Source organism: Halichoerus grypus, chromosome 8 (genome assembly GCF_964656455.1).
Source record: "Halichoerus grypus chromosome 8, mHalGry1.hap1.1, whole genome shotgun sequence".
Taxonomy (NCBI): domain Eukaryota; kingdom Metazoa; phylum Chordata; class Mammalia; order Carnivora; family Phocidae; genus Halichoerus; species Halichoerus grypus.
In genome coordinates, this window is record NC_135719.1 from 141,097,959 (window position 1) to 141,112,237 (window position 14,279).

General features: G+C 38.7%; 1 protein-coding gene across 13 annotated transcripts in view; it reads left to right on the forward strand.

Annotated features, from left to right (window-relative positions):
* Positions 1–14,279, forward strand: part of UNC79 (unc-79 subunit of NALCN channel complex) — a 239,798-nt gene that overhangs the window by 32,714 nt on the left and 192,805 nt on the right. For 6 of the 13 annotated variants that reach the window (XM_078054133.1, XM_078054136.1, XM_036071599.2 and 3 more), the window contains exons 1-4: positions 3,823–4,059; positions 4,815–4,935; positions 10,017–10,034; positions 11,538–11,842. In XM_078054133.1, the coding sequence (XP_077910259.1) occupies positions 3,957–4,059; positions 4,815–4,935; positions 10,017–10,034; positions 11,538–11,842 (547 nt within the window). In that variant the 5' untranslated portion in view covers positions 3,823–3,956. Of the gene's footprint in view, positions 1–3,822; positions 4,060–4,814; positions 4,936–10,016; positions 10,035–11,537; positions 11,843–14,279 lie in introns of those variants that run through there. The other 7 variants (XM_036071593.2, XM_036071594.2, XM_036071609.2 and 4 more) reach the window with 5 other exon arrangements.

The following is a 14,279-nucleotide window of genomic DNA, read 5'->3' on the forward strand; positions in this document are numbered from 1 at the left end:
AGGCAGGGACCTGGTATATAATATGTTAAGGATTTTGGATTTTGTTCTGAGGGCAATGGGCAGCCATTGAAGGATTTGCATGCAGTAGCTTATATTTTGGAAAGGTCTCTTTGACTGCTCTGAGGAGAAGGAACTGGAGAGAGGCAAGAGAGAACTAGGGAGATGAGTAAGGAGGCTTTCACAATTGATTGGGAGATGATGGTGCCCAGTAATGATAGTGAAGATAAAGAACAGAAAACAGATTGGAGGTATGTTCTGGTGGTAGCATTGACAGGACTTAGTGACAGGTTGGGTTGAGGGTGTGAGGAGAGGGAAGAGGAGCTGTCAAGGATGATTTTCAGAATACTTTGTTGGAGTGACTTGGTAGATTGCATAGATGGTGGGGTTGGTTTTTTGAGGGGTAAGGGATGAGATAAGAGTTCAGTGTGGAGCATGTTTACCTTACTAAGGGGAGACATTGAATAGATGAGGTCTGTTACTCAGAAGAGCTACCCGTCTGGGACGGAGATACACATTTAAGAGTCGTTGGCATGGATCGTGCTGCAGGCACTATGGATGGATGAGATTGGCTGTGGAGAGAATCTGGAGAGAGAGAGGAACAGAGAGTCTAGGACTGAGCCTTGAGGAATTCTGACATTAAACATCAAGCAATGCTCCCTGAAAGGATGCAGTGGAGCAGTGAGGGGGAAGACTAGGAGAATGTGGGGTTGCTGGGAAGCCAGTGGGGGTGAGTGTCAAGGAGGAAGGGATTGGCTGTATGGAATGTGTTGAAAGGCCTAGTAAAATGATGACTGGAAAGTGCCCATTGGATTTGGCAACATGGAGGCTCCATATGATGGCGGGAGAAGGGGATTCAGTGCAGTGGTGGAGGTGCATGACTGACTGGAGTGAGTAGAAGAATTGGAAGTAACGGAGAATGAGAGTGTACACAACTCATTATAATCTTGGCTCTGAAGAGAGAGGCCAGTGCTGGAGGGGAATGTCAAGGGAGAGGTTTTTGTTTCCTTTTAACAAGGGACATTCTAGAGTTTATTTGAATGCTTATGGACATGACTTAGTAGGAGGGAGAGCACTAGTGGTCCCATTGATGAAGTTTGATTGGAAAAGGAAAGAAGGAGATGCGGGTAAGCTTTGCTGTCTGCTCTGTGTTGAGTATGTACTAGGTACTATGCTAAGTGGTTGGCACAGGGACTTAATATTCACAGTATTCAGTACTGCGAATTGGTTGGTATGATTATCCCTATTTTACAGTTGAGGAAACGGGGGTTAAGTAGAGGTAGAGCCAAAGTCTTGATCCAGAACTGTTTGATTTCAGAGCTTGGACTCAGCTCTGACTTACACTCTTGGGGGATTTCCTTTGTGGTGATGTATTAGTCAGTTTGCTAGGGCTGCCATCACAGAGCCCCACAAACTAGGTGGCAAAAACAACAGGAATTAATTTTCTCACTGTCCTGGAGGCCAGAAGTCCAAGACCAAGGTGTTGGCATGTTTGGTTGCTCCTGAGGCCTGTCTCCTTGGCCTCCCGATGGCCGCCTTCTCCCTGTCCTCACATGGCCTTTTCTCTGTGTACACGGATCCCTGGTGTCTCTTCTGTATCCTAATGTCTTCTTATAAGGGCACCAGTCACACTGGATTAGAGCCTACTCTAAGGGTCTTAATTTTGACTTAATCACCACTTTAAAGGCCTTAAGTTTTGACATTAAGCCTTCAACATATGATTTTGGGGGTGGGGGCCACAACGCAGTCCATAACAGTCCATAACAAAGTGTAAGGAAAATAGTGGGTATGGGGGAGTTTTGGAAAATATGGAGAGGGATGAAACAGTGATTGGAGAGGGTAGAAGAAGGAGCTTACTAGAGAAAGGTAGTCTGGGGGTCAGTTGAGCTTGGAGATCGTTTGCTTATATCTCAATTATCTGAGCTTCTGCAGCAATATTCAGGTATATTGTTGAGTAAAGAATAAGACCTCTGTGCTGCAGTGAGCCTGCTGGTTGCTCACATGAGCTTAGCAACCAGCCAAATGACCATTTTGTGTGTGTGTGTGTGTGTGTGTGTGTGTACAAAGTTGAAAGGTAGATGAGTTCTATTCACATCCTCAGCACAATTACAAATTACTGTATGTCAGGGACCTTTCTGGATGTTCTCCAATAGTTGAAAACATGAAAGTTAAATAAATCTACCACTGCTAAGATTTTGTTGCATTCGCCAATGTAAAAATTAGCTTGAGCATTTTTCCAACCGGTTCTGGAAGTTGTCTTTCATGATTACTCATCACTATCTTTTTTCTTCTTTCTCTCTTCCCTGTTTCCATCTTCACTAGTCAGTTATTTATTGACCATCTCCTAGATGTCTGGCATAGGAATAAAAAAAGTCAGCAATCTAGTGTGGGAGACAGAGATGTATATATGCAGAACCCCCCTCCCCCCCAGCGATAAGGGGTATTATCAAAATGATAATTCATTTGTTCATTTATCCTGCAAATATATCAAGTACCTACCAAGTGCCAGGCAGTGTGTTAGGTTTGGGATAGAGACAGGAGTCAGATATAGTTTCTGCCTTCAAGAAACTGACAACCTGGTATAGCAAACAAACAGGTAAGTACATAAAGACAATGCAATGTGACATTTGTAAAATATTAAGAGGTCTCAAAGTAGGGAGTGATTCTTATCTCTCCTCTCCCCTGCATGTTTGGATACCTGTTGAAAGGAGCCACTGCTGCATTTTAACAAAAGGAACTTTAAAAAGAATATTCATTCATTTCACACACAGTTTTGAATGCTTGTCATTGTTGTGTAGTGACAGTTTTGTAGCTCTTGAATTATGAGCAAGCATTGAGTTTGGGATCTATGGCTTTTTTCTTCACATGAGTTTATTGTCCACAGCCTGTACCACCAACACCTTTTTTAGGTGGTGGAATGATTAATGGTATTCCTGAAATACTTGACAGAAATCTGCTGAATATTAAAGCTGGAGGAAAGTCATAGTAACAAAGCATTACTGTGATGGTGGGTGAGCAGAAAGCATATGCTGTTTAGCACAGATCTCAAATATCTGGGACTTAATATGGGGGTTCCCTGTCATATGATTTTTAAAAAGGTGGTGAACAGCACTGAGATCAAAAACACTGAGAAGAAAATGGGTTTTTATAAATTATGTAATTGAAACAGTTTCAAGTATCACTTCTTTTTACCTTATCTCAGGAAAAAAGTTACTTACAACCAAATACTTTTGGGCTTCGTTGAGACAATGGATATAAACTTGTTGCTTTCTTCAGAGGTGATGTGCTATACAAACTTAAGGTATTATTATCTGGAATCTAGACTTATTTTTGTGGGGAAGTGCTAACCATATTATGGAAATAGTGCAGGTAGTAGGAGGGAGAAAAGGTAGATTTGATCAATGGTATATGTGGGATATAGAATCAATGATTAACCTAGTAACAGCTGGGAATTGAATTGCTTTGATATCAAGCAGCGAACACCCGCTATCTTCATATTGATTTCATCTGAGAGTCGTATTCTAGAGTATGTCACAGTGGAAAGAGCACAGGATGGGGGCGAGGGTGTAAGTTCTGATCTAGCTCTGCCATTTACAACCTATGTGCCTCATTTTCCCCATGTTTAAAATGAAATGGTTTTGGGAAAAGGCCCCTAAGGTCCCTCCAGTTTTGATATTTCATCATTCGGTGATTCTACGTCCCACACCTGTCAAAAGCATTTGACTTTTCTTAAGTTGCTTATGCCAGCATTTCAGTTAGAATGCATCCAGGAGCTTGTTTCCATGGGCTGTTGGGAACAGCAAGATCTTGCTTCTCCAGGACTTGATATGTCTTCTGTTAACTGCTGACAGTGAGCCATACCACCTAAAAGGCTCCCTTGTAGCCGTAAAGATTGAAAGGACAAAATGGACAGTGTTGAGAGCTCTGTGGAAGAGGAGACCTGAGAGACGGTGATCATCATGGCCCCTTGGGATTTGCAAAGAGGAATGACTAGAACTGGGCCATTCACTGCAGCCAGGTCAAAGGTCAGGTCAGGAATGTGGACAATGCTGGTGACTCCAGGTAGGTCTAGGAGGTTAAACAAGCCCATTTAGTCCCTCCTGAATCTTGAAGATCTGAGCAGCCCTGCTCAGAAAAGCTATTAGGAAGTCTCCTAATTTATGAAACTCCTTGGAAGAAAAATGTGACATGCATTTTTTATATTTTTATTACCACCCGATCATTATATTCTTACTTAATACTCACCAAGTTACTCTCCTCTTAACATATTCTCACAGTTCAAACATTCATTAAACACGCTACATGCTTTTATGATCACTGATTGAGTTAAAAATCTGGTTTTGACTGATGCCATTGTGCAAGAGATTCTCTATATTTTAGGATTTTTGGAGTGTTGTTGAAAGGCCTTTGAGTTTTCTCCTTCAGTTTTAGTTCAGCAATCTTAAATATAATTCTCTGGTGGCAGAGATTTATATCTATTATTATATTGCTAATAATAAGCTAACTGGGGGGTGATTATAAAATGATTTGGAGTACTGCCTTTCTTAGTGATAAAAAAAAAGTAATAGATAATTTGTGAATAGGATATTAAGCCAGATAACTAAAAAAGTTTTGTGTGCTTAATACAATGATAAGAAATTAAAGGTCTTTTAAATGGTTTCTATCATGGAATTCCAGTAAAAATTTAACATATTTTCCATAAAATATTAATTAAATTCCTGTATCTAATCATTAAAAAAATTCAACAAACTGTGTACCTAATACATATTACAAGATGATTTTTCTTTTTTTTTTTGTTTTGTTTTGCTTTTATCTAGTTGCTTCCAAGATCCGGTACTTACAGGAATATCATAACCGGGTTCTTCACAACATTTATCCTGTACCTTCAGGGACAGATATTGCAAACACCCTGAAATACTTTTCTCAGACCTTGTTAAGGTAAGCTTTAAAATATCCTGTACTTCGAAAGAATTATTAGGTAGTACTGCTGAATTGATTGGGACCTAAACTTTTACCGAACTCAAAAGTTTTGAAGGGCCTTCTGTTTTCTTGTGCTCTGCCAGAAGAGTCTGGACTCAGGTTCTCTGGGTGTATATAGCAGATCAGATCACAGGCCTAACTGGAAAAAAAAAATGGGTTGCATGGCTACAGTCTGCTTTCCCTCATTTTACATCTTCTCAAGAGATTTGTACAGTGATAAAAGGTTCTGTGTGTGGCACTAACGTAGAGTGGGGTGGGAAGGAGAATTTACGTTGCTAAAATTAAGAATAGGAGACAGTCTTCAAGAAAATCAGAATTAAGTAGCGTTTTAGGTTCATCTGTAGTATTTCCTATTTCTTGAAGTACGATCTATGGAAATAACCATCTGCGCCACTTCAAGCGTTCAACATGCTTGACAATTGATGTGGACACTCTGTGCGGGACAAGGCTAGGGAAACACATCCTGGCTGCTTTGACTGTGACACAGAGATGGGAGGCAACTATCTCCTTCACAGTTCTCATTAGGAAAAACAAGTGGATGGAGGGGAGCCACTCAGGTGTTTGGGAAATCACTGCTAAGAAGGGAGGGGAGCACTTCCCTTTCCATTAAATTCTAAGGCTCGGTCTCTCCATTAGTGACCATGATCTTCGTGCTCCAGATCTGATTTTTGGAAACACAAAAATTGACTTGCTGCTGTTTCTTAGTAGCATTTTTGTGAGATAGGGATTCAGGACAGAACACCAGTGGTGAATGAGGGGCGTGGCCCTGGTGGTCCTGGAGGTTCCAGTGGACCGAGGCTCAGCTTTGCAGAAAGAAGCTTCATGCCGTCAAGTCAGCTACCGATCTTCTGCAGCCCTGCTCTTTGTTCTTCTTACTCTTTGGAATACCTTGTCTTCTTTAAAACCCTTGGTGTCCCTGTTCTCTTTTAAAGGGATTCTGTTTATCAGATTCATGGATTTCATACTTGCCCACTAAGTCGAGGACCTTGTTAGGGGCGATTTTCTCTTCTTTTCAAATTGCAGGGGAAAGCATTTGTTCAGTTTTCATAGTGATAATCTGCTTAAGTGTATACACCAAGCATCTGACTCTGCTCTTTTGAATTCTCCTTTTTGTCATTGAGGTCAGGGTTCTCAATGGCAGATGCTTTCTTTTATCACAAATTCTGGGAGTTTGCAAAGTGAGAGCCATTTTTTAGTAGGAAGCAAAGTCTGAATTCGCTTTGCAAAGAAATTGAGGTTCCCATTGGCACTTTGAAGCCTACTGCTTAAGTCTTTGTCATTGTGTCAGAAGGTTGGGAAATTTGGGATACTGAAGTCATGTTTGCAAGACATGAAGTTTCCATTTTCTTGAATGATGGATCTTTGGATATGATCATGGGTGATAACATTTTAATGGTAACACTGATGTTAAGGTAGTTTGTTCAAGTAGTTGTTGGAGAAGATTCTATGCAATTGAGCCGAGTCCATTTTCAAAGGGAGACCAAATCAGCAACTACTCCTAATGTAATAGTAACAAAATAGCTGCCATTATCATCATTATCATAGCCATAGTGTGTGATAATACTAGTAATTATAGGTGTTAAGCATTGTCCTAAGTGCTTTACATGTCATCTCATATAATCCCTTATAATAATTCTATGAAATGAGTGTAGTCTTACGCCCATTTTACAAATAATGAAACTAAAGCATAGAGTGGTTTAATAAACTGCTCAAAGGTACATATCTAGTAAGTGTTGGAACCAGCATTGGACCCTGGTGGTCCTCATCCACAGAACACACACTCAATAATTACACGACACTGCCTCTCCCTAGTACTACTAGTTATCATGGGATAGAGACACTTCTTTTCATAAAAACTTGGGTTTGGCCTTTGAGAATACCAGCATCCATTCTGAGTCCATAGCCTAGTTTCGGCTGTCCTTGAGATTAAGGGAGGAAAGGAAGTGCTTCCTGCAAAGACTTGCCAATTTTTTGGAAGTTAAATTGAGCTATACTTAAAGTGACGTGGACAGTATTTCAATTCCCAGATGTTTTAGCTCTTTCTCTCACTTAGCAATTTGTTGTGGATAGCAGCAGGTCAGAGCAGAGTTGACAGCCTATAGGATACACTCACATGTAGTGGGAGGAAGAGTGAAAACCCTAAGCAGGGTAACATGTCATGGGTTGGACTTTAGTACTTATAGGTTCAACTCTTGGGCTGAACCCAATGCAGTTTCTTTCTTCTCTTTGCCTACCTCAGCATTAACAACAACAACAAAAAAAAACAACTCAAAACTCTTTCATTTCTTTTGCTTACTGGAAATATAGAACTTAAAACTCTTGTCCCGCATGTTGGACCAAGTTATGATAGACTACTTTCACTGGTGGTATATATATCCATACCAGTCATATTTATATTTCTTCATTTTATTTATACTATTAGTTCAAGACAAATGAGATGGTCTGGGTATTTGGTGTGGTAAGATTTTCTACTCACTAACAAGATGGTTCCCTTTGCATTTTTGACGATTTTTACATTCGGAAACACTTCTAGCCTTCAGAATCCAGATTCTTGAAAAGAAACACGAAGAAAGAATTAGAGATGAATTCTCACAGAGTAACTCTCTGTCCTTCTGTTTGGATATTCTCAAGGAAGTCAGAATTATTATTATTTTGATTAAAATCTGCAACCCGAAGTACCAGCTGCTTCATTTGAGTCAGGATTGCATTTTTAGAGTAATAGTCCCGTGGTTTTCATGCATGGCACATAACTCTCACTGATTTCAATAGAGTTTTGTACATATTCCCAAAGGCAGAGATTAGCCTAGGTGTTTAACTTCAATTAATTTAATGCACAGGAGAGGAGAGATTATGTTACCATAATTGATTGTATCAGCATTGAATAGTCCACATATGTCCACTTAGCTCTTAATTAGACTCACATTAAAGTTCATGGGGTTTAGTTAGGAGAAGGTGAGTCCTGTGCATTATTCATCTTACTAACCCTTGAGCCTAGAGCAGAGTTTGGTCCTCAGAAGAGGATCAACAAATGTTTGCTGAACTGAGTTGACTTTCGTCCAAATTTCGTCCATTGCAGCAATCCCTCTAGAGCATTTACTTCATCTACCAGTGACCTGGCGTACCGGGTAAAATTCTGAGTGCTGAGTTGTACTCATTTTCATTTAGCAGGGACCTAAGTATGGGAACAGACACACACTTTACACACAACTTCAGAGTTTAGTTTTTTGTTTGCTTTTATTATTAGAAGGACCTATGAAGATCGTCTACTTTAATCCCCCCTCACTACAGAGGAGTCTGTCCATTTTACATTGGAAACATTCCGGGGCCATATTTAAAACCTAAGGTCTTTTTTAAGGATCTTGTCTCTTACCTGGCAGAATATTTAAAGGTTTCCAATCTTTCTATGTCATATAGTCTTTTGGAATTCCTTCCCGCAGATCTCTCTGCTGGTGCCATTCAAGCTGCTAGCACATAAAATCTTTTTAAAAATCATTAAGTTTGGGGAAAGCTACTTGCCGCTAACTCTTTAGAAAATGTTTGATATGTTTTGAAAAGGGATTCTAGTCTCAGTTCAAAAATCTTAACTGAATTGTAATTTTTAATTGCTTAGGAAGAAAACATAGACCTTCCAATTACTGATTTGAGGTCCACAGAGTAGCTTTAGAGCATAGCATGGTCAAGTAAATTTTGCTGACAGTAGAGAGATTCAACTCAAATGTCAAAATTCATAATCTTATAGAAAGTTTATTTGATGTATTAATTTTCTGTGCTATAAATACCTCAGGGCAACTTCTCATCTTTCTCCGTACCCACAGGGGTCTTCTTCTCTTGGTTCCTCTTGATGTTGGAAGTAAATGTTTGATATAAAGAGGATCTCAGGAGGGAAAAGGAAAGGTGAAAAGTTGGTTGCTGGGTCAAACTCTTCTGAGCAGGGCATTCTTCGTATTCTTTTTGGTTGGCTGTACAGACCTCTGGGGAAGAACTTTAGTTGGGGTAGATGGTTTTATCATTCCCAAGTTAGACAGTTTGGTTGGGGAAATAAGTTTTTTTTTTCTGAATAAACTTCACAAAACATCATAAAATCACAATGCATTGTACATTGATTCATGAGCCCTTCTTTAGTTTTTCCACAAATGAAAACATTTCCTTACATTGAAACATGAATGGTAATTTAAAACTGGTTTCATGGATAACTCATCTTCAGCCATTTTTTTCTCAACTTCACCTACTTATTAAATCTAGAGGCAGTGAGAGAGAAGTTTTACTGTTTCAATGCTGACATTCTCCCTCCCTGCATGTATGAACTTGTTGCTGCTATCATTTGGGAACCCCACGTATACAGGAAGGGAAAAATACCAAAACAGAGCCTCCAAAGTTTATTTGACTAGTGTCTGTTAAATTATATCAAACTTTGGAACAATACTAAAGTATACTTGAAAAAATAATAATGTGCTATATTTCCCCCACCAAGGAAAAATCTGATGACAGAACTGTACTTAATTTAAAGGACAGCATTAATATATGATACATAGCTGATTTTATTCTTTAAGGCAAATGTTGTTTTTCTGTATCACTTCTATAAGATCCGCATCTTGTAATTTTGAAATGATGCTGGTAGTAGGCTAACTTAGGGCTGAAGTTTGGGAAATAATATTTCTGACTTACATCTGTTGTGATTCTAAAGGAATTTTCAGTGGGATAGAATCCTACAGGATTAAAACAGATTTTTGGTGACTGGGCTTATCAAGAATATAACATTTAAAGGTGGTACTTTTAGGAGTAATCAAGTTATATGAGGAAAGTATAAAGTCTGATGGAAAATCTGATGGTACTGGAATGTTGATATTATCCCATTGTAAATCATAAGCGTACTTTAAGTTAAATACATCACACACAAAACAAGGTAAATTTAATCCCTTTAAAAGTAAAAAAAAAATTACACTAAATCTTAAGTTATTTCTTGCTAAGAAGTATTACATAACTATTCTGAAATTATCTTTATTATTATTAATTGTTTTTCCCTGGACATTGGGTAACAGAAGACAAAGGAAATCGAGGTAAATTAGGCACATGGAAAATAAAAAGCATGTAGTCATTTTTCTTACATTTGTAACATATTTTGCACTAAGAGTAAATAGAAATAAATGTAAATTTGAAATAGCAAGCATGCTTGACACTAACCAGTTCTTCACACCACTGTGAAATGGTAAATGTAATACCATTAACTAAGAACTTAGTAATGTTTGATGCACAGAGTTAAGTGTAAAACGAGGTTATTTTTATGTAATGAAACATTTATAAATTGTTATCTATTTTGATTAACAGATAAGTGTATTATATAAAAGCACTTTGTAAGTGCAGCAGATACTATCATTATAATGTATAGCTATTGTCTTTAATGATAAATAGTATAACCTAACTTAAAAAACCTAAACATCTGGCCAAAGCAGTCATTTCTTGTGTTTTTAAATTAACAACTCTTCTGCTTTATCGCTTTTACTAAAAGGTTTTCATTTAAAAAGGAAGGCTAAACGAAAGCCAGTTTATTTCTAGAGTTTATTTTTATTCCCATTAAACTTTTTTTTAACTTTCTAAATTATCTTTCCTTTAGTGTTTAGTGAGTTTTGTTGAATAATAACGTAAGTAGCAGCAGTAATATATGAGATCTTATTGTATGATGTGCAGCTATATGACAGATACTGCTTGCCTAGCCTTTAGAATTTTGAAGGTAACTATTTAATAAACCACTGTTTGTATTCGTAGAATAAAATGTTTCCTCCCCAACATGCAAAATTAAAAAAAAAAACACACATAAATAACCATTATCATTAGTTCACAAACATAATGCTATGGACCATCTACTATATATTATTTTATAGCTTTTCCAATGTAGTTTAGTTAACATTTTAGAAATATGTATTATTTCTAAATTCATATGCCTGTTTAAACTTCATTATCTCAAATGATACTGACAGAATGTCATGAAACAGTATCATAATATACATATAGACATTATTTTGATGCAATAAACATGTGATTTTTAAGACTTTCTTAATAAACACACATGTTTATTCTTTGCTAAAACATGTTTCTGCAAGTGCCATACCTATATTTTGCAGGTTTTTACTTACCCGAGTAAGAGAGTCTTGCTGAAAATTTCCTTTGCTTTGAAATCTCGTTTTAATTAGTAATAGAAGCCCTAACTCATTAGATGAAGCCACTGGTTTTCCTTCGAGGAAACCTCTCCTTCACCAAACTGATAAACTGTAAAACATGGGTTTGGCACTGAAACATGCATTTTTATATTTTTGCTCCTTACTAACCAGATAACACATGAGATGCAATGCAACTTCCACAAAAGAAACCTTGCGTTATTGGTTATCTCTGTGAGCATGAAGCTATGCGACCCATACTCGATTTGTAGACACTGCTGGTGTAGCAATTGCATCTTATGTGGGATATATCTGGAGTTTTATTATTTGTTTTAGAGTGTCATTTCAATGTAATGTGCTGTTCTTTGTGTCTTTGTTGTCTCTTTTTTTTCCTTGTCCCCCCAACAGCATTTTGTCCCGCACAGGGAAGAAGGAAAACCAAGATGCCTCCAATTTGACAGTGCCCATGACCATGTGTCTTTTTCCTGTGCCATTCCCACTCACCCCATCTCTAAGACCGCAGGTCAGTTCCATCAACCCTACTGTTACTCGCTCCCTCCTTTACAGCGTCCTGCGAGATGCTCCCTCTGAACGCGGCCTGCAAAGTCGTGATGCTCACTTGTCAGACTACCCTTCTTTGGACTATCAAGGCCTCTACGTGACTTTGGTGACTCTCCTGGATCTAGTTCCTTTACTACAGCATGGCCAACACGGTGAGCATTTAATCAGAACCTTTGAGAATGTCCATGTATGTTTATGGATGCTGGAGACTTGCTATTGGAGTAAATTGCTTGAAAGATCTTTGTGTGGCTAAAGCCTTTCTTACACAGAAACTTAAATATGATGTTTCCCATCCTGTCATTTTTTTGTTGTTGTTTTTGTTCTTTTATGGCCAGAGGGATGTTATCCAGGTGGACCTACATTTGGGGGGAATGGGCTGGAGAGAGGAGTCAGGCTCTGACAGAAATTGACCTCTTTTCTCCTGATCTGCTTGTCATGGAGAGTCTTGAAATTATGACCTGTGGGCTAAGATTTAGAAACTTGCCCCCCCCACCATGAAATATAAGAAGTGGAGTCCAAAGAGCAGGTCAAATCCACTGACTAATTCTGTGATTTTGCGGGGGGGAGGGGGGGCAAATCACAGATCTCAGTGGGACTTATTTTTCCTGTCTTTTAAACACAGGATATTCGATAAGGAGAAATCTCTAAGAATTCTTCCAAATTTCACTAACCATCGATAGTTATTACAAAATGTTGGCCATTGGTAGAGTGTGTAGTGATGCTCTAAGCTGTATATGGTACCTACTATACAGTATTAGTAGTGCTTCTATTAAGAGCATGCTTCTTTTCTTAATGCTTTCCCTTTTTTACAGTGTGTTTTAGTCAATTTCATTATCTTACTTGCTTACCAGATTCTTCTAACCCATAAAAAGGAGTACAATAATATCATAATGTCTCTTGCTTAACTATCATTATTATATTTTTGAGAATCACATGGAAAACCCATGCAATAAGAGAAGGGATTTTTGCAGAGAATGAATGTTTAAAACATCAGGTGTTTTAACTTTAAAGCACTGATAATTTGGTCTCTGGAAATACAATAACCAAAGATTCACTGTATAGAAAAATTGGAATTTGGGAAGTGGGTGGGTCATGGCGGTTATTTTACCTTTGAGTTGGGGCTAACTCTTGTAAGAGAATACTTAATGCTTTATTTAGTAAGATGTGTTCCTAATGAAAAAATTAAAAAAAAATCTACTTCCATAAAAATGATGAAATAATGATTATTGAATTTGTTTTTTCTTATATTTACAGTTCTGTATTGTAGTAAATATTAAAAAAATGTACAGATTTGTAAATTTGCCTGTTGTATCATTTTGTAGCTGTTTAAGCCTGGTCACTTTTACTGGGATCCCATCCCCACTCAGAACTTAAAGGAGACGACTCTTTGAATATAAGACTGGCAGAGCCTACTGTGGTGGTGGTGGTGGTGGGCTCGTCAGTACCTTTCCTTTGTGACAACCAGTCCTGAGGTTACTGTAGACCTGCCTGGTCCTAGGATGGGCCACTGTGTGAGAGCCCCTGGATTAAGATAAAAGTATTCAGTTTGGTAACTCACAACCCATTTAACTGCGATTAATATGTTAAATTATGACGATTTCAGGGGGCATGATTTATATATTTGCTTTTTTAAAAAAATTTTATTTTATTGTGTTATGTTAATTACCATACATCATTAGTTTTTGATGTAGTGTTCCACGATTCATTGTTTGCGTATAACACCCAGTGCTCCATTCAGTACGTGCCCTCTTTAATACCCATCACCAGGCTAACCCATCCCCAACCCCCGCCCCCAGAACCCTGTTTGTTTCTCAGAGTCCATAGTCTCTCATGGTTCATCTCCCCCTCCGATTTCCCCCCTCTTCATTTTTCCCTTCCTACTATCTTCTTTTTTTTTTTTTAACATAAAGTATTTGTATATTTGCTTTTATACCCACAACTATGTTGCGACTTTACTCTTCACTGTTCTCTATACACTGTGTTCTTGTTCTGCATAACAGAGCTTAGAGGAGAGGAAAAACCTCACTAGACCAGCCCTTAGGGGTTAAAAAGCAGTACAGCAGTGTTTCTCAACCACATCAGAATCCCTGAGGGAGCTTGAACATGGAATTAATTCTGGGTCCCAACCTGGGATTTAGGAACAAGAATCGCTGAGGGGTGTGTCCCAAGGATCGAGATTTTCAGTGAACTCTCTAGGTGATTCTTTTGTATCCTGAGTTTGAGAACCACTGCCCTAGGGCTGGAGGCTCTGTCCTCACGGAGGCGGGGAGGGGGGTGGGGGGCAATGCGGGGCACTGGCGAGAGCTGCATTCTTGTCACAGTTCAGGTACCACCTGTCAGGTGATCTTGGGCAATCACTTTCCTTCTCCGGGCCTTGGTTTCTTCATTTGAAAAACATTCCAGGTTGGCTCTCAGGCCCCTTTCAGCACTAAGGTTCTGTAACGAGACTGCGGGGCAGCTGACGTGTCTTTGATGCACAGCCTCAGTTCATTCTTGGTAAAACACCTGTGAGTTTTACGTCTCATCAACTTGAGCCCAAGGTTGACTGACCCTCACTCGCCAGGGTGCCCTGTGGCCTCATCCTCTCTG